This window comes from Oncorhynchus mykiss, chromosome 29 (genome assembly GCF_057628025.1).
Source record: "Oncorhynchus mykiss isolate SJ-2025 chromosome 29, ASM5762802v1, whole genome shotgun sequence".
Lineage (NCBI taxonomy): Eukaryota > Metazoa > Chordata > Actinopteri > Salmoniformes > Salmonidae > Oncorhynchus > Oncorhynchus mykiss.
In genome coordinates, this window is record NC_143050.1 from 17,432,802 (window position 1) to 17,452,936 (window position 20,135).

Below are 20,135 nucleotides of genomic sequence, written 5' to 3' on the forward strand. Positions count from 1 at the left end.
CACCAAAAGAAAGATGCCCAGGGTCCCTGCTCATCTGCGTGAACGTGCCTTAGGCATGCAGCAAGGAGGCATGAGGACTGCGATGTGGCCAGGGCAATAAATTGCAATGTCCGTACTGTGAGATGCCTAAGACAGAGCTACAGGGAGACACGACGGACAGCTGGTCATCCTCGCAGTGGCAGACCACGTGTAACAACACCTGCACAGGATCAGCACATCTGAACATCACACCTGCGGGACAGGTACAGGATGGCAACAACAACTGCCCAAGTTATTCCAGGAACGAACAGTCAGTGCTCAGACTGTCCGCAATAGGCTGAGAGAGGCTGGACTGAGGGCTTGTAGGCCTGTTGTAAGGCAGGTCCTCAACAGACATCACAGCAACGTCGTCGCCTATGGGTACAAACCCACCGTTGCTGGACCAGACAGGACTGGCAAAAAGTGCTGACAAGTCACTGACAAGTCACGGTTTTGTGTCACCAGGAGTGATGGTCAGATTTGCGTTTATCGTGGGATCAATTGAGGTGGACGGTCCGTCATGGTCTGGGGTGGTGTGTCACAGCATCATCGGACTGAGCTTGTCGTCATTGCAGGCAATCTCAAAGTTGTACGTTACAGGGAAGATATCCTCCTCCCTCATGTGGTACCCCTCCTGCAGGCTCATCCTGACATGACCCTCCAGCATTACAATGCCACCAGCCGTACTGATCATTCTGTGCGTGATTTCCTGCAAGACAGGAATGTCAGTGTTCTGCCATGACCGGCGAAGAGCCCGGATCTCAATGAGCACATCTAGGACCTGTTGGATCGGAGGGTGAGGGCGAGTCCTTCCCCCCCAAAAAATGTCCCGGAACATGCAGGTGCCTTGGAAGTGGGGTAACATCTCAACAAGAACTGGCAAATCTGGTGCAGTACATGAGATGCACTGCAGTACTTAATGCAGCTGGTGGCCACACCAGATACTTTTGACCCCCCCCCCCCCCCCCTTTGTTCAGGGGCACATTATTCCATTTGTTAGTCACATGTTTTGTGGAACTTGTTCAGTTTGTGCCTCAGTTGTTGAATCTAATTTTGAAGTTTGCTGAAAATAAACAGTTGACAGTGAGAGGAAGTTTCTTTTTTTGCTGAGTTTAGAATAGAATGAGAAGTTTAAGAAAGTTCTTAGCTGAGAGTTGGCCAGTGATTTTAAAACTTTGGAGGCAAGATAACTACCATCCAATTTATCTAAGTCGGAAAGATCTCCTTTGTGTAGAGGGAGGACATGCTGCTTTCCAGATCTTAGGGAGAACACCAGAAACAATTGTGAAGTTAAGAATATAGGTCAATGATTCTGCAATAAGTGGGACAGAGATGCACTTAGAACATCATAGATATAAAATGGTTGAAATTAAATGGTTGAAATTGAAATGTGTGTATCTGGGAGCGCATCATTCTCTAGTCTGTTTCGAGGTGGATAAAGGACAACTACTGGAATTAGAGGAATTTCCAGAAACGCATTTCAAATAGATGGCCAGTTGAGGCAATGAAATAAAGACATTTCAGCAACATGTCATTGTAAGAGCAACAATGTACACTTAGTCGCCATGGACTGGCCACATGGTACCATACCTCTCAAGCGCTCTGAAACAGCAATCACTACAAATACAAAACACATCTTTATAGGTATAGACAAGAAGCATAGTTTTATAAAACATGACTTCACAACACCATCCAACACATTTAATGTTAACAGGCTTGGGAATTCTATGCAAATGACTTAAGATACATTCAACTTCATACAATGACATTCAACTTTATACAATGGCAAACTACTAGGAACAATTACTTCAGTATAATTTGTGATTTAAAATACATGTAGTAAATAAACAAAATGGGTATAAAGAGCTGTGGCATTTTTTTTAAAGGATATACTGTGTAGCTTAATGCCTGGAGTCTTACATTGCATAAACTGTTTGGCAAGACTATTTAATATTGTATTGAGCAACATTAAGTTGAACACATCAGTACGTAAGAGATTAATATCAGTATACATATCAATATTACTGTCTTGAACATGACAATGGTTATTTACTGTCTCTTCCTCATTTTTTGGTGCATAAGGGTGTGTGGGTGCGTAGGAGCGTGTGTGTTAATCACCTGCGTAACTTCTATGTCTTCATGGTTTGTGGGCCCCCAGGTAATGCTTGCAAAGGCTACTACTTGTTCCTTGTTTTATTGGGAAAAGGATCACAAGCAGTGAGTCCTTTGGAGTATTCCATCAGTTTGTGCAGGGGACAGAAATGCATCGTTTCCCCCTCTCTGCCTTTACACCTAAGAGAGAGTAGATTAAGATTTGCAATGATTCTTCACCAGTCTTTCAGTGTTAGCTATGTGGATTGTGTGTGTGTACTCACTTTGTCCAGAGTGCCAGGCCACACAGAGACAGGATCACCATGGAGATGATGACCACGATGACCAGCGCACAGACCACCACAGCATCTGACACAAAACCAGGAGGTTGCTCTATATCAAGGGAAAAAGAGATGGGTTCAAATATCCATTCTTACAGGGGGGGGGGGATATATCTACAGTACCTCCAAACGTGGAAGAAAGTGCATTGATCCAGTAATTAGTATGAGTTTTGTTATGTAAAAGTGAGGCATTTGCATGGAAGAGGAACAGGCAACTCTATAAATTGCATTTAAGGATATCATTTCTGTATGGAGAAATGTTTTACCACAATGTTACCTGGGTGACAGAACCAACGACTCCAATCACTCCAGAAGCCTCTGTCAGCACAGTAGTGGTGCACCCTGGACCTGACCCGGAAGCAGTGGGCTCCATCCATTGAGAGGAAAGTGAGGGTCATCTCCCTGGTTACATTCCTCTGCTTCTGGTGACAGGAACAGTATCAGATTTTAGGAAAACTTCAGAAAGTTTCTCTAACCAATAACAATAGAATTTGCTTCTTCAAAGCGTCATCTAAGTACCTATCAATTATTCAATAATGTTATGCGTCAAAACATTAAAGGTGTGAAAATATATATTGCTATATGAACTATATGAAGTTAATCCAGGCATGTCATACAGGGCGCGGTAAGGGCATACCAACATCTGCTGCCCGCCTACGCCCTTGCTGGTTTCCACCTCATACTCCAGGCAGTGGCTGGGGATACTTTCGTGGGGTAAGTCCCAGTGCACCTGGAGCCTCCTGTCCAGACCAGCCTCCAGATGCACTGCCTCTATGGCTGCAGGCTTCACTGCAGAGTACACACAAAGGAGTCATGTTTTCACAAAGAAAATTGAAAATGTCATTACCAGTATCATGCACTGAGAAAAAACTGTCAGTAGGAAAAACAGTTATGCAAGCCTCTTGGTAATGCAACACCCTGCTACACTCAACTCCCCGTGGAGTGAAAGAGGTATGTGATTGTAGGTGCGGATAAGGATGGCAGAGAATATGACTGTTTCCTGGGAATTTATTTCCTTAACATGAAAATTGTGGGGAAAAGGGGCTGGATGGAACCAAAGAAATTAAAAGTTAAGAGTCCCCTCTCCTACTCATTTTAACACCACCTGGCGCGCTATCCAAAATACACGGGGTGATCCACCCAGGTCTTACCTAGTGTGCATAGACAGAGTACATACTATGTGTAAATGTATGCCCACAGGCCTCTTGCCTAAGCACTCCCAAGGTGCCTTCCCCCCTGGGAACAAATTAAACAGAATAATACAAACTTAAAGTGAACAATTTCAATAATGAAAAACACTGAGTCCTATTGGCACACGCATACTTCAGCAGTAGCAGCTACAAAATACTTTCACCAAAACTCTGAGCAACAACCAACACAGAACATCCAAGAAACACTCTCTTCCTCAAAGGAACACTGGCTTTTCAAGCTATGAAGGAGTCGGTAATTGCCGACAGCTGTATCCCCTAACAAGAGTGCGAGATCAGAGCTCCAATCTGCAATGGGGCCAACCAATCAGCTGTTTGGGGGTATCCATGAAGCCATTTCCTGAAATACACATATACACAAACAAACCCAAAACACAGAAACTGGGGAACGTAACACGCTCACTGCAAAATCTGCAAACTCCCAGTTTGCAACAATAAAAAGCAACGCGCATCCCCAGTTAATAAAGTACATGATATCTGTTTGGATATGTTAACACTGATTAAAAGACGTTATGGAAAGGAACTGTATGGGCAGTTGAACAATGTTTATGGAAAATAGCAAATATCCAAACAATAGCGGTATTGCATTGAAAAGGTGAGGCATATCATGGCCTGATGTGAGTGTTACCGTGGTTCTGAACTTGCAGGGAGAAGAACGCAGACCTCAAAGCCACCTTGGGGGAGGAGCTGTTCACACATATGTTGAAAGCACTAAATTCTGGGAGAGATTCCCTGGTGAATGTGCAGCCAGTCCTGACCCCATTGGAGTGGATGTACTGAGGGCACTCCTCAGCCTGCTCCATCTCCCGATGCCTGGAGATGCAATTTAGGGCAGCATTCACAGAGATTATATTAATCCAGTGAAACCAGTCTACACAGGTACAGACATGTAGGTAGTTTATATGGCAGGAGATATGTTATGATGGACATAATGTTATGATAGGGTGACATACCAAAAGTACAGACTGTGCTTGGAGTGGGCTGGCTCCTCTAATCCCACCTCCCAGGTGCACTCCATGACCTCCTTCTGGTAGAACACGCAGCCAAATCCCTGGACCCTGGAGTCAACTGGACCTGGTAGGAATTCAAAAGAGATGAAGGGATTCATAGATTATCATGAAGGTGCCTGTAGAGAATTCCGTCCATACAGCACTCCCCTATCATTGATAATTTCCTATGTATAGGATAATGAGAGGAAAGAAGTCTCTCCCTCTTTCTGTCAGGCTATCGGTGTCCTTTAATCCGAACCAAACAACTCCATATCTACAAAATAATATTGTCCTCCTGACCTCACCTGTGTTATTGGGTGGCAGGACCATCTTTGTGAAGGGGCTCTTTAGCTCAGTGCCGTTAGTGCAGGCTCCCCTCAGTACGGTTGAGATCCGTACCCTGACCTCCTTCTCCAGGTCAAACTGAGCACGGTACCATGTCCGTACAGTCCTGATCACCTATTCATACACAGACAATATTACATTCATGTTATTCATACCTCAGGAACTTGGTCACCACTCTGGTGTAATAGCTATAGACACAGATCATATTGAAAAGATTTGGAAAATCTGAAAATGTATTCATGATTCTCTCATGAACACCACAGTATAATTTAATGGACGCTAAATGCGGTTATGTCTAAGCAACCACAAATCTAAACAGAGCCAAAGGATAACATTGTAGGGAAATATTCCCCCATGCGCATCATCACAGGCACACTTTGATCCACCCCTCTTCCCTGGCTCCATGTCCTGGCAAACATTACTCCCCCCACATATCCAGAGACGCCACAGAATGATTGGAAAGGTCCAAAACGCCCCACAACTGCATAAGACCTCCTCAACCCACCAAAGATATGCCTCCCATTAAGTAAGCCAATCTGGGAAGACCCACCCAATGACGACTTCAACACATATTTGACCTGGACACAATAATGGGGGTTAATGGACCTGACAGATAAGCACCTCATCACTATCCCCACACAACATCAGTCTGGTTTCACCCACCCCAGGAAGGAGTAGTCCACCTTCAATATTTTCAGGACTGGCCCATGCGTCGCCAACCTCCACCGACGGAACATTAAAGAAAGCCACCAATGTGCCTGTGGGGTGGAGAAAACCATGCGCCACATTCTTGAAGTCTGTCCAATCTACAAACTCAGCGGAGGCCTACTCACCCTCAACACAGCAGGACCGGAAGCAATTGCTTGGCTAAGGGACTCTGCCTTCTCTAAATGAAATACAGTGCCTTGCAACGTTATTCATCCCCCTTGGCGTTTTTCCTATTTTGTTGCATCACAACCTGTGATTTGAATGTATTTTTATTTGGATTTCATGTAATGGACTTACACAAAACAAAACAGTCCAAATTGGTGAAGTGAAATAAAAACTGCATTAAAAAATGTAAGAAAAAATATATATTTAAAAAAAAAGTGGTGCATGCGATATGTATTCACCCCATTTGCTATGAAGCCCCTAAATAAGATCTGGTGCAACCAATTACCTTCAGAAGTCACATAATTAGTTGAATAAAGTCCACCTGTGTGCAATCTAAGTTTCACATGATCTGTCAGATCTCAGTATATATACACCTGTTCTGTTCTGAAAACACCACTAAGCAAGGGGCACCACCAGGCAAGTGGCACCATGAAGACCAAGGAGCTCTCCAAACAGGTCAGGGACAAAGTTGTGGAGAAGTACAGATCAGGGTTGGGCTATAAAAAAATATCAGAAACTTTGAACATCCCACGGAGCCACATTAAAACCATTATTATAAATGGGAAAGATTATGGCACCACAACAAACCTGCCAAGAGAGGGCCACCCACCTAAACTCACGGACAAAAAATCCTGAAGGAGCTGTAAAGCTCCACAGCGGAGATTGGAGTATCTGTCCATAGGAGTGCTTTAAGCCGTACACTCCACAGAGCTGGTGTTCGCCAAAAGGCATGTGGGAGTCTCCCCAAACATATGGAAGAAGGTACTCTGGTCAGGTGAGACTAAAATTTAGCTTTTTGGCCATCATGGAAAAAGCTATGTCTAGCGCAAAACCCAACACCTCTCATCACTCCGAGAACACCATCCCCACAGTGAAGCATGGTGGTGGCAGCATCATGCTGTGGGGATGTTTTTCCATTCGCAGGGACTGGGAAACAAATTCTTGGGGGAAACCCGTTCCAGTCTTCCAGAGATTTGAGACTGAGCTTGAGGTTCACCTTCCTGCAGGACAATAACCCTAAGCATACTGCTAAAGCAACACTCGAGTGGTTTAATGGGAAACCACTCTGGGAAACCAGAATTTTTGTCTTATTTCTTGTTTGTTTCACAATAAAACATATATTGCATCTTCAAGGTGGTAGGCATGTTGGATTATTACAATATTACAACCCCAAGTGTTTCTAGAATAACCCTCCAGTGTGTCAGGTGCACATTTGGCATTTGTCTAGTTATGTGTCCAGTGACTTACAGTCCATCTGTTCTGGTATGTGTTGAAGTATTCCAGGTGGTATCTCATTGAGCAGTCAGTCACGTTGGTCAGGCTGACAGGAGACGTCCAGTGGATGTCGAGCTGCCCAAGGTGGCCAAGGTCATCAACCCCAACGTTCTCAGGAGGATCCACTGAAAGTCAATGAGATACACAGTATTTCCAGGTCAAAGGTTGATAGAGCAAAGGCACCAAGCTTGCGGTAAGCATTAAAGGGGCAATTGGTACATACATTTCTTGACATTTAAATTATTTTTTCTTTATTTTTACTATTTTCTACATTACAGAATAATAATGAAGACATAAAATTATGAAATAACAATTATGTATTCATGTATAATATTTAAAAAAGTGTTAAACAAATCCAAATAGATTTTAGAATCTGTAAAGTAGCCACCCTTTGCCTTGATGACAGCTTTGCACATTCTTGGCATTCTCTCAACCATATTCACTTGGAATGCTTTTACAATGGTCTGGAAGGAGTACCCACATATGCTGTTCACCCCGCTACCATCCAGAAGGCGAGGTCAGTGTAGGTGCATCAAACCTGGGACCGAGGGACTGTCTTATATAATTTAAAGGCTTAACTTCTTGTTAATCCAACTGCGTTGTCAGACTTCAAAAAGGCTTTACGGCAAAAGCATACCATGCGATTATCTGAGGACAGCGCCCCACCAATATATATTTTTTTCAACCAGGACAGGCTTCACAAAATCACAAATAGCGATTAAAGAAATCACTTACCGTTGAAGATCTTGCTCTGTTTGCAATCCCAAGGGTCCCAGCTACAACATGAATAGTTGTTTTGTTCAATAAAATCTTTCTTTATATCCAAAAAAGTCAGTTTAGTTGGCGCCATTGATTTCAGTAATCCACTCCTTCAACATACATACAAAGGAATCCAAAAAGCTACCGGTAAACTTTTTCCAAACAAGTCAAGCAATGTTTCTACACAATCCTCAGGTACCCTAATATGTAAATAAATAATAATATTTCATAAGGAAAGAACGGTGTTCAATAGGAAAGGAAAATAATGAAGAGCGTGCCCTCATTCACGCGTGCCAAAAGACTACTTTTCCCTTTGGAAAGACTACTATTTTGTTCGACTTGTTCGTTTTTCAAGAAACAAACCTGAAACCCGGTATAAAGACTTGACATCTAGTGGAAGCTATAAGTACTGCAATCTGGGAGGGATTTTCATATATAGACCCATAGACTTGCATTGGAAAGGCTTGTGACCTCCCCAAAACAATTTCCAGATGGATTTTCCTTGGGTTTTCGCCTGCCATATCAATTATGTTATACTCACAGACATTATTTTTAACAGTTTTAGAAACTTCAAAGTGTTTTCTATCGAATTCTACCAATTATATGCATATCCTAGCTTCTGGGCCTGAATAACAGGCAGTTTACTTTGGGCACGTTAGTCAGGCGGAAATTCAGGATACAAGTTAATAAATGGATCACTAGTCACTTTAAATAATGCCACTTTAATAATGTTTACATCTTATACCATCTATTGCATCTTGCCTATGCCTCTTGGTCATTGCTCATCCATATACTTACATGTACATATTATTATTCCATCTCTTTAGATTTGTGTGTATTAGGTAGTTGTTGTGGAATTGTTAGATTACTTGTTAGATATTGATGCACTGAACTAGAAGCACAAGCATTTCGCTACACTCGCATTAACATCTGCTAACCATGTGTAAAATTGTATTTTATTTGCTGAGCACTTGTTGGCTGGTTTCCTTCACTCTGCGGCCCAACTCATTCCAAACCATCTCAATTGGGTTGAGGTCGGGTGATTGTGGAGGCCAGGTCATCTGATACAGCACTCAATCAATCTCCTTCTTGGTAAAATAGCCCTTACACAGCCTGGAGGTGTGTTGGGTCATTGTCCTGTTGAAAAACAAATGATAGTCCCACTAAAGGCAAACCAGATGGGATGGCAAAGTGCTGCAAAATGCTGTGGTAGCCATGCTGGTTAATTAAGTGTGCCATGAATTCTAAATAATTCACTGACAGAGTCACCAGCAAAGCACCCCCACACCATCACACCTCCTCCTCCATGCTTCACAGTGGGAACCACACATGTGGAGATCATCCGTTCACCTACTCTGCATCTCACAAAGACATGGCGGTTGGAACCATAAATCTCACATTTGGACTCATCAAACCAAAGGACAGATTTCCACCGATCTAATGTTCATTGCTCGTGTTTCTTGGCCCAAAATTTGAATTTTGACCATGAAGGCCTGATTCACACAGTCTCCTCTGAAAAGTTGATGTTGAGATGTGTCTGTTAAGTAAGGCAGCTCCAAAATGCAGGTGTTTCAGCCTAGCTCAATGCTTTCTGTGGTGGTGGTGGTGGGGCAAGCCAGCAGAAAATATGTAGAATTACGCCGTGATTGGCTCAGTGTTCTGTCACTCATGTGGACACTACGACACCGCCAAGTCTTAGGGTAGAGCTAGAACATTCAGCCCCTTGGGTGCTACCATAGAGTTACGTTAGAAGTGCCCATCCAAGAAGGCTCAAGGTCATTGGCCGCAGATAAAATTACGTCAAATCACGTTATATGTACTGTAGCTTTGATCATGACATGTCAACATCATACTTTCAAAATGTTAACTAGCAGTCATCATCATGAATCATCATCATGAATCAAGTCAACAATCTACTGACAAATCCTTTTTAATCCTTGTCATTTAAAGAGAAATAATGAAGAGAAATTAAAGATAAAACGTATCGGTGCTCATCGGTCATTGGACATAAACATTACACAACAAGTTGTTAATCCCAAATTTAAAAAGTGATTGGTTTGGAAGGAGTCAGTGACAGTGGCTAACTGCAAGCATTTCTAAGCAATCACTAGCCTGCTATTCGGTGTAGTGGCTGTGTGGTCCCAAATTTGGGATTACGGGGCTTTTTTCCAAATTTAAAATTATAAACAATCAACATTGGCCATGGTGTCAATGAAGCATGATTTGTGCCGCGGTCATAACAACTCGGAACTGCGACAACTTGACTTCAGTGAGTTCAAGACAACTGGGAAGTCGGGAATAATACGTTTTGAACGGTCATCCAACTCGGAATTGTTCCCAGTTGTTTTGTAAGCACCATAAATCCAGAGAATGCCAGACTTTGATGACAGAATTTCCCCATGAAGGACCACCTTCCTGTTCAAGTGAGCACACTACAGAGTCCAGAAATGTATTGTATGCTGCTGCATAAATTATGTAATATGCCAGGGAGATATGTATACCGTAGCTAAGAAAGTGCATGTTGTGTAGTAAGCTGTTTGTAGCCCATTTGCCTCACCCTAATAATTTGGTATATTTACCCCTCTTAACTTCACCTAATGTTCTGACTTGGTGGTGCACATGTAGCCTATAACATGTTTTAGATGAATGTAATCATCGAATATTGTAAGAGCTTTTATTGTCTGCTTCTATGCCCCCTTTATTTATCCTATGGTTCTGACTTCTGTACAGGGAGAACACTGTAAGAACGGCCCATGTTCTGAATTCTGTCACTGTACATTTCAAAAGTGCTAAACAAATAATTATATTGACTACGTCTGTCCGAACTCGCTCATTAATGTCTTAATCGAAATTACATATTGCCTCTTATCAGCTTGTCGTCCCCTTATGCCATAGTTTTTACATCTAAATTGTCATTAGAATAGCCAGGTGTGGCAGTGGTAAGATGTGGTAAGATGTAGGCCCTAACAGTTCGTGAACACTGTTTGTCTCCATTATAGTGCAATTAATGTATTGTTCAGTGATGTGTCCTGGCAACCCATCATGATGCACACCTGGCAACCACCTGGACTTCTTCACTACCCTGATTACTTCTCCTTTTTCTAGCACTCATTAGCATCATTCTTCAGACAGTATTGGTTACGTTTTCATGTCCAGACGCTTCTCTTCTTTTGTAATGCTCCATGTTCGTTATTATTCAACTCATCATTTGCACCTGCTTCCTGAATCCCTGCGTCTACGTTACAGAATACTGCCTCAGAAATGATGGAGCAACAGGGTCATCTACTCCACCAACACCATGACCAGCTGGCTCTCCATGACCATGAAGGAGTTCCTCCGCATTTTCCACCATCTCAACACCACCAGCAAGGTTCTCCATACCTCTGACGGAGGGCCTCTTAACACGGGTCGTCACAGTGAGCCAGTCCCACAACCTACCTAGCCATCCGCCCAGGTCAACGATGCCTGATTTTCCCTTCGGGAGATGTATGATAGTACTCCATTGAAAGGCTTCCTACTCCAGTGCTCCCTCTCTTTCGCCTATCAGAAGGGAGCACCCACCACGAGAGGTCCAAGGTTGCCATGGTAATTTCCCTGCTGGCTTGACGGGCATTGGAGTGGGCTACGGCGGTCTGGGAGAGAGGAGAGGATGAGTTGGGTTCCTATGAGTGGTGCACGGCTCTGTTCAGGGCAGTCTTTGACCATCCTCCAGAGGGCAGAAAGGGAGGTGAGCTACCTTTTCAACTCCAGCAGCGTGCCCAGACCGCTGTGGAGTACACCCTCATCTTTCAGACTGTGGCAGCCTCCAGTGAATGGAATGAGCCGGCGCTCCGCACTCTATTCCGCAGTGGACAGCACGAGGAGGTCCAGAAGGAGTTGGCATGTCGAGATGACAACTTATCCTTGGATGCTCTCATCTCGGCGGCCATCCATCTGGATAGCATCAGTGTCCACCTCACCACTCGCCTCCCTCCTTTGGCTGTCCTGAGGCAGAGCCTGAACCCATGGAGGTGGGGGCCACGCACCTCTCCGCGGCATCGCCGGACAGAGCTGGGGCTCTGCGCCTATTGTGGCCAAGAGGGACACCAGCTTCATTGGTGCCCGGTGTGTCCTAACCTGGGGTGCACTAGAGCAGAGGGGCGGCCCGTGACCTTCTGTCTCCCAGTGTAGGCATGAGTATTCCATCATCACTTTCCGCCAAATCCTTTCTGGTGTCAATTTCACTGGCTGGCTATCCCCCATGGATCTTCCCTTTCTGATGGATTTACCACTATTCTGGTTGTTGTTGACAGATTCTCAAAATGATTCCTCTCTCTGGTCTACCTACCGCTCTCTAGTTCGCTGAGGCACTATTCCAGCAAGTCTTCTGCACTATGACCTTCCGGAGGACGTTGGTTCCGACCGTGGTCCTCAATTCACATTTCGGGTCTGGAAAGCCTTCATGAAGAAGCTGGGGGCCACGGTTAGCCTCACATCTGGGTACTGGCCTCAGTCTAACACGCAGGTGGAGAGGACCAACCAAGAGCTGGGGAGGTTCCTAAGGAGTCACTGCCAGGACCGGCAGGGGGAGTGGGCCCGGTTTTGTCCCTGGGCAGAATACGCCCAGAACTCACTTCGTCACTCCTCCACTGGGCTGACTCCCTTCCAGTGCATCCTGGGATATCAACTGGCCTTTGCTACGTGGATTCCGAGCCAGACCGAGGCCTCTGCAGTTGACGAGTGGTTCTTGCTTGCAGAGGATTTGTGAAACGCCACCCACGTAAGGCTCCAGCACACTGTTCACCATCAGAAGGATCAGGCGGATGGCCACCACAGTAAGTTTCCCGTGTTTCATCCTGGTGATCGCGTCTGGCTCTCCACCAGGAACCTCCTACTCCACCTGCCCTGCCGGTTGCTGCGTACTCCACACAGGGAAGGAATCGGGCCCATTACCCCTGCCGGTCCTGGCAATGGCTCCTCAGGAACCTCCCCAGCTCCTGGTTCATCCTCTCCACCTGCCCGTTAGACTGAGGCCTATACCCGGAAGTGAGGCTGACCGTGACTCCAAGCTTCTCCATACCCGTGATGTGAATTGGGGTCCACGGTCGGAGACAATGTCCTCTGGAAGACCATAATGCCGGAACACTTGCTGGAACAGTGCCTCGGCAACCTGTAGAGCAGTAGGGAGACCAGAGAGAGGGCTGAAACGACAGGATTTTGAGAATATATCCACAACCATGAAAATGGTGGTGAAACCGTCAGTGGAGGGGAGATCATTGACAAAGTCAATGGATGGGACGCTGGAAGGAGTTTCCCTGCTGGAGCGTCCCGAGGGGACTTAGTTTGGGCACACACAGAACAGGAGTTGACGTAGCGAATAACGTCCTGCGCCAAGGTGTGCCACCAATACCTTTTGGAGAGCGATTGTATAGTACGGGTGATCCCAGGATGTCCAGCGACGAGAGATGTGTTTGCCCAGGTCAACAGCCACTCCCTTATCCCCATGGGGACGTAGGTGCGCTCAGGAGGACAGGTAGAGGGTGCGGGTTCCCTCTCCAGAGCCTGACAAATGTCCACATCTACGTTGCAGACCACAGGGGCTATGACTCGAGAAGGAACAGGAAAACAGGTCCTCCGGTATTTGGGTGACCAGTCCGTGATTCTCATCCTCGACCATGAGATGGTGGGGTTATGGCATTGCAGCCATGGGAGGCCGAGAATGATCTGGTGAGCTGGTGCCCTAATGATGAAGAAGGGAATGTTTTCCTGATGTATGGGCTCCACGGTGAGGATTTTTTACCTTTATTTAACTAGGCAAGTGAGTTAAGAACAAATTCTTATTTTCAATGACGGCCTAGGAACAGTGGTTTAACTGCCTGTTCAGGGGCAGAACGACAGATTTGTACCTTGTCAGCTCGGGGATTTAAACTTGCAACCTTTCGGTTACTAGTCCAACACTCTAACCACTAGGCTACCCTGCCGCCCCTATAGTTAGTGGTGTGGTGATGTAGAGTGCCTTGCGAAAGTATTCGGCCCCCTTGAACTTTGCGACCTTTTGCCACATTTCAGGCTTCAATCATAAAGATATAAAACTGTATTTTTTTGTGAAGAATCAACAACAAGTGGGACACAATCATGAAGTGGAACGACATTTATTGGATATTTCAAACTTTTTTAACAAACCAAAAACTGAAAAATTGGGCGTGCAAAATTATTCAGCCCCTTTACTTTCAGTGCAGCAACCTCTCTCCAGAAGTTCAGTGAGGATCTCTGAATGATCCAATGTTGACCTAAATGACTAATGATGATAAATACAATCCACCTGTGTGTAATCAAGTCTCCGTATAAATGCACCTGCACTGTGATAGTCTCAGAGGTCCGTTAAAAGCGCAGAGAGCATCATGAAGAACAAGGAACACACCAGGCAGGTCCGAGATACTGTTGTGAAGAAGTTTAAAGCCGGATTTGGATACAAAAAGATTTCCCAAGCTTTAAACATCCCAAGGAGCACTGTGCAAGCGATAATATTGAAGTGGAAGGAGTATCAGACCACTGCAAATCTACCAAGACCTGGCCGTCCCTCTAAACTTTCAGCTCATACAAGGAGAAGACTGATCAGAGATGCAGCCAAGAGGCCCATGATCACTCTGGATGAACTGCAGAGATCTACAGCTGAGGTGGGAGACTCTGTCCATAGGACAACAATCAGTCGTATATTGCACAAATCTGGCCTTTATGGAAGAGTGGCAAGAAGAAAGCTATTTCTTAAAGATATCCATTTAAAGTTTGCCACAAGCCACCTGGGAGACACACCAAACATGTGGAAGAAGGTGCTCTGGTCAGATGAAACCAAAATTGAACTTTTTGGCAACAATGCAAAACGTTATGTTTGGCCTAAAAGCAACACCCTGAACACACCATCCCCACTGTCAAACATGGTGGTGGCAGCATCATGGTTTGGGCCTGCTTTTCTTCAGCAGGGACAGGGAAGATGGTTAAAATTGATGGGAAGATGGATGGAGCCAAATACAGGACCATTCTGGAAGAAAACCTGATGGAGTCTGCAAAAGACCTGAGACTGGGACGGAGATTTGTCTTCCAACAAGACAATGATCCAAAACATAAAGCAAAATCTACAATGGAATGGTTCAAAAATAAACATATCCAGGTGTTAGAATGGCCAAGTCAAAGTCCAGACCTGAATCCAATCGAGAATCTGTGGAAAGAACTGAAAACTGCTGTTCACAAATGCTCTCCATCCAACCTCACTGAGCTCGAGCTGTTTTGCAAGAAGGAATGGGAAAAAATGTCAGTCTCTCGATGTGCAAAACTGATATAGACATACCCCAAGCGACTTACAGCTGTAATCGCAGCAAAAGGTGGCGCTACAAAGTATTAACTTAAGGGGGCTGAATAATTTTGCACGGCCAATTTTTCAGTTTTTGATTTGTTAAAAAAGTTTGAAATATCCAATAAATGTCGTTCCACTTCATGATTGTGTCCCACTTTGTTGATTCTTCACAAAAAAATACAGTTTTATATCTTTATGTTTGAAGCCTGAAATGTGGCAAAAGGTCGCAAAGTTCAAGGGGGCCGAATACTTTCGCAAGGCACTGTATGTGTGATGGTTCTGGATCCTAGTGGCTTATTATCAACGGTTTGAACCAGAAACAAAGAGGAGAGCGGGTATGAGGTGATGTTCAGAGACGAGGCAAGGGTCTGGTCAATAAAGTTCCCCGCAGCACCGGAATCCACTAGAGCTGTAGAAACAGAGGGACAGCCAGCTAGTGTGATCAACACTAAAAAGTGTTTGGCAGAAAATGATGAAGATGGGATACTCACACCTGCCCCAGGAGATGGAAGATCACATGACCGTCCCTCTACTCCCGTGGATCCCGAGATGGGACGTACCGGACATTGCTGAAGCTGGTGCCCCCTTGACCACAATAGAGACAGAGCCCCAGCTGTCTCCGTCTACATCGGATGCTGCTACTGTCCAGAAGGTGAGCGCGTACTGGGCAGTGGTCTGGTCATCCTGCTGTAGTTGGAGTAGGCGCTCACCCCTCTCTCTGCCCTCCGGTGGATGATCAAAGATCTGAACAGAGCCATGAACCCCTCATACGAAGCCAGCTCCTCCTCTCCTCTCACCCAGATGCCTGCCATCAGCAGAGAAATAATATAAATAATCGTGGCAACCTTGGACCTCTTGGTGGTGGGGAATCCCATATGGTGCGCAAAATAGAGGGAGCACTGGAATAGGAAGCCACGGCATTTAGATAAAATTCAGTCATATTTATTGCGGAGGGACAAATGGGCATCGCTGACCTGGGCAGACAGCTGAAAGGACTGGTGTGTTTGCTGGGTCGACTGGTGGCAGAGTATCCTACGCTAGAAGAAGGCAACGCTACTCAGGTATGTTTGAGACTTGGTCTCAACCTTTAAGTCTTTACTGAAGACTCATCTCTTCAGTAGGTCATATGATTGAGTGTAGTCTGGCCCAGGAGTGTGAAGGTGAATGGAAAGGCTCTGGAGCAACGAACTGCCCTTGCTGTCTCTGCCTGGCCGGTTCCCCGCTCTCCACTGGGATTCTCTGCCTCTAACCCTATTACAGTGGCTGAGTCACTGGCTTATTGGTGCTCTTCCATGCTGTCCCTAGGAGGGGTGCGTCACTTGAGTGGGTTGAGTCGCTGACGTGGTCTTCCTGTCTGGGTTGGCGCCCCCCTTGGGTTGTGCCGTGGCGGAGATCTTTGTGGGCTATACTTGGCCTTGTCTCAGGATGGTAAGTTGGTGGTTGAAGGTATCCCTCTAGTGGTGTGGGGGCTGTGCTTTGGCAAAGTGGGTGGGGTTATATCCTGCCTGTTTGGCCCTGTCCTGGGGTATCATCGGATGGGGCCACAGTGTCTCCTGACCCCTCCTGACCCCTCCTGTCTCAGCCTCCAGTATTTATGCTGCAGTAGTTTATGTGTCGGGGGGCTAGGGTCAGTCATTATCTGGAGTATTTCTCCTGTCTTATCCTGTGTCCTGAGTGAATTTAAGTATGCTCTCTCTAATTATGTCTTTCTTTCTTTCTCTCTCTCTCTCGGAGGACCTGAGCCCTAGGACCATGCCTCAGGACTACTTGGCTACAATGCCACTTAATATAATGTTTACATACCCTACATTACTCATCTCATATGTGTATATATATATATACTGTACTCATTTAAACTGCTGCATCTTGCTGCATCTACTGCATCTTGCCATCTTTATGTAATACATGTATCACTAGCCACTTTAAACTATGCCACTTTATGTTTATATACCCTACATTACTCATCTCATATGTATATACTGTACTCAATACCATCTACTGCATCTTGCCTATGCCGCTCTGTACCATCACTCATTCATATATCTTTATGTACATATTCTTTATCCCTTTACACTTGTGTGTATAAGGTAGCAGTTGTGGAATTGTCAGGTTAGATTACTCGTTGGTTATTACTGCATTGTCGGAACTAGAAGCGCAAGCATTTCGCTACACTTGCATTAACATCTGCTAACCATGTGTATGTGACAAATACAATTTGATTTGATTTGCTGTCTGTCACCTTGATTACTCAAAATTCTCTCAACCTGTGCGCCTACATTGTAAACTTTCATTCACAGGCTAAGTTGTAGCAACATCATGATGGGTATAGGAAAATGATAGTATCATATAGTAAGTAGGCTAAATCTATCGATGTTACATTGAGCTGGGTGAATGGAATATGAATGACAGTCATCCAATATGCTGTAATAGAAATAAGGTAATGTTCATTAAAAAAAAAGTATAATCTTCCCTCATCTTAAACAACACCGACCGCCACTGATTTATTGCCACAGGGGCCCACCTCTTGCCTTCAGAAAGCATTTTTGTTGTGTTACAGCTTGAACTCAATATTGATTAAAAAAAAATAATCTAATTCACCCATCTACGCACAAGTGAAAACATGTTTTTAGAAATGTTTGCAAATTTATTGAAAATAAAATGCATAAATATCTAATTTACATAGGTTTTCACACTCCTGAGTCAATACTTTGTAGAAGCACCTTTGGCAGCAATTACAGTGGTGAGTCTTACCCAGAAAGTCTCCAAGAGCTTTCCACACCTGGACATTTGCCCATTATTCTTTTCAAGATTCTTCAAGCTCTGCCAAATTGATGTTTTGATGCACCATCCAAAGTGTAATTAATAACTTCACCATGCTCAAAGGAATATTAAATGTCATTTTTTTTCTTCTTTTCTTTTTTTACCCATCTACCAATAGGTGCCCTTCTTTGCAAGCGGTTGGAATTCTGCCTCACATCCAAGACCTTCACAACAATTTTTTTGGGACCAGCTTTTGTTTTAGATCAATCTGATGTAGAATGGAAATCTGCCTGTGATTACAAGTTATTACAGTAAGACAGTGATGAATGAATAGAAAAATACACCTGTAGAGACTAACCTGTCATTTCTTGTGGCTTGATGCACTGACTCCAGCCAGATATAAGCATTAATATGGCTGTCAGCCACCACCCTTTTCTACTCTTCAGCATTCTCTTAACTGGCCCCTGGAATATCATGAGAATTGAATTGTATAATTTACTATTGATACATCAATCACATATCTTATCATGAATTATACTCTCAGCAAACACCAGTATAGTACAGTACAGTCCAGTAAAGTATGGAATCTGAAGGGTATGGAATGATCCTGATAAACACAATATTATGTAGATGAAAACAAAACATGCATTATTTAAAATAAATGTGTAATTGTCTTGATATAAACCTCAGGTACAGTGCCTTCAGAAAGTATTCATAACCCTTGACTTATTCCACATTTTGTTGTGGGATTAAAATGGATTTCATTGTAATTTGTCAACCATCTACACAAAATACTCTAATGTCAAAGTGGAAGAAATCACCTTTACTTTCTGAAGGCACTGTACCTTTTAAGTCTTAATAATGTGAAGAGAATACATGCACAAGTTATAATCTATTGTACTGAATGCCATTGAATTGTCTATAGAAATCAATATAAATATACTGTTTTTAATGTACTTAGTAAATGTTTTCAAGCATGTACAGTAGAGAATGCATACACTATACAGTGAACGCATGCTTTTGAATTAAAGCATGTGTTTACAAAGGCAACCCACAACTTGTATGTTTGCTTTATGTCAACAGTTTAGCAGACTATACAAATGCTATAATTTGGATACAATACAGAGAGAACAGAGAAGATAAAAGCGCATAGCCACAGACAAGGAGTACTTACTGTGAATTGAGTGAGAGAGCTCCTGTGTAGATGTTTGACAGCCTGCACCATCTAATCAGGGCTGTGCGAAGTGCCTGCTTTTGTATTCTCTGGTGAACTACAGCGCAGCAGAAGCAGCAGGGAAAGACTACAGTATGTCTCAGGGGTCATGTATTGATGTCTCAGGGGTCATGTACTGTACTCTGTAAGTCTGGATTCTCTGCCAAACAAGGAAGCTCCTATTTAGTGTGAGTCTGCAGTTTAATCAGATTCCTGATGAACAGATGTATAAATAGAATGTGAAAGCCCTGTCAGCCTGTCCACCCAGCCTGTGAGTGTGGTCATGGATGTGGTTCTGTGGAAGGGGAGTCAAATATGCTGTTGCTCTGACCTGGATGGGTGGGGGTTGCAGGCTGAAGGTCTCTCATACTAACGGATGTTTTGTTTCCATTTTCCCTTTTCCCAGGAATCATATATATATATACACACACACTCTAAGTGGCGATATCAAAAATATACAGTATACAGTCAAAGTTTGGAAACATTTACTCATTCAAGGGTTTTTCTTTATTTGTACTATTTTCTACATTGTAGAATAATAGTGAAGACATCAAAACTACGAAATAACACATATGGAATTATGCAATAACCAAAAAAAGTGTTAAATAAATAAATATATAGATGTATATTTGAGATTCTTCAAAGTAGCCACCATTTTCCTTGATGACAGCTTTGCACGCGCTTGGCATTCTCTCAACCAGCTTCATGAGGTATGAGGTCACCTGGAATGCATTTCAATTAACAGGTATGTCTTGTTAAAAGTTCATTTGTGGAATTTATTTGATTCTTAATGTGTTTGATCAATCAGTTGTGTTGTGACAAGGTAGGGGTGGTTTACAGGAGATAGCCCTAGTCCATATTATGGCAAGAACAGATCAAATAAGCAAAGAGAAACGACAGTCCATCATTACTTTAAAACAAGAAGGTTAGTCA

At 43.9% G+C, this 20,135-nt stretch overlaps 1 protein-coding gene across 2 annotated transcripts; it reads right to left on the minus strand.

Moving 5' to 3' along the window:
• Positions 1–1,655: 1,655 nt before the first annotated feature.
• Positions 1,656–19,499, minus strand: il13ra2b (IL-13 receptor-alpha-2-b precursor). Of its 2 annotated transcripts, none has more exons than XM_021590223.3 (10): positions 19,164–19,499; positions 18,348–18,453; positions 7,114–7,265; positions 4,953–5,106; positions 4,612–4,732; positions 4,287–4,471; positions 3,088–3,239; positions 2,728–2,869; positions 2,394–2,502; positions 1,656–2,310 (listed from the first exon to the last, which is right to left on the minus strand). In XM_021590223.3, the coding sequence occupies exons 1-10, from the start codon at positions 19,212–19,214 to the stop codon at positions 2,196–2,198; spliced, it is 1,287 nt and encodes a 428-aa protein (XP_021445898.2). In that variant the 5' UTR covers positions 19,215–19,499; the 3' UTR covers positions 1,656–2,195.
• Positions 19,500–20,135: the final 636 nt, after the last annotated feature.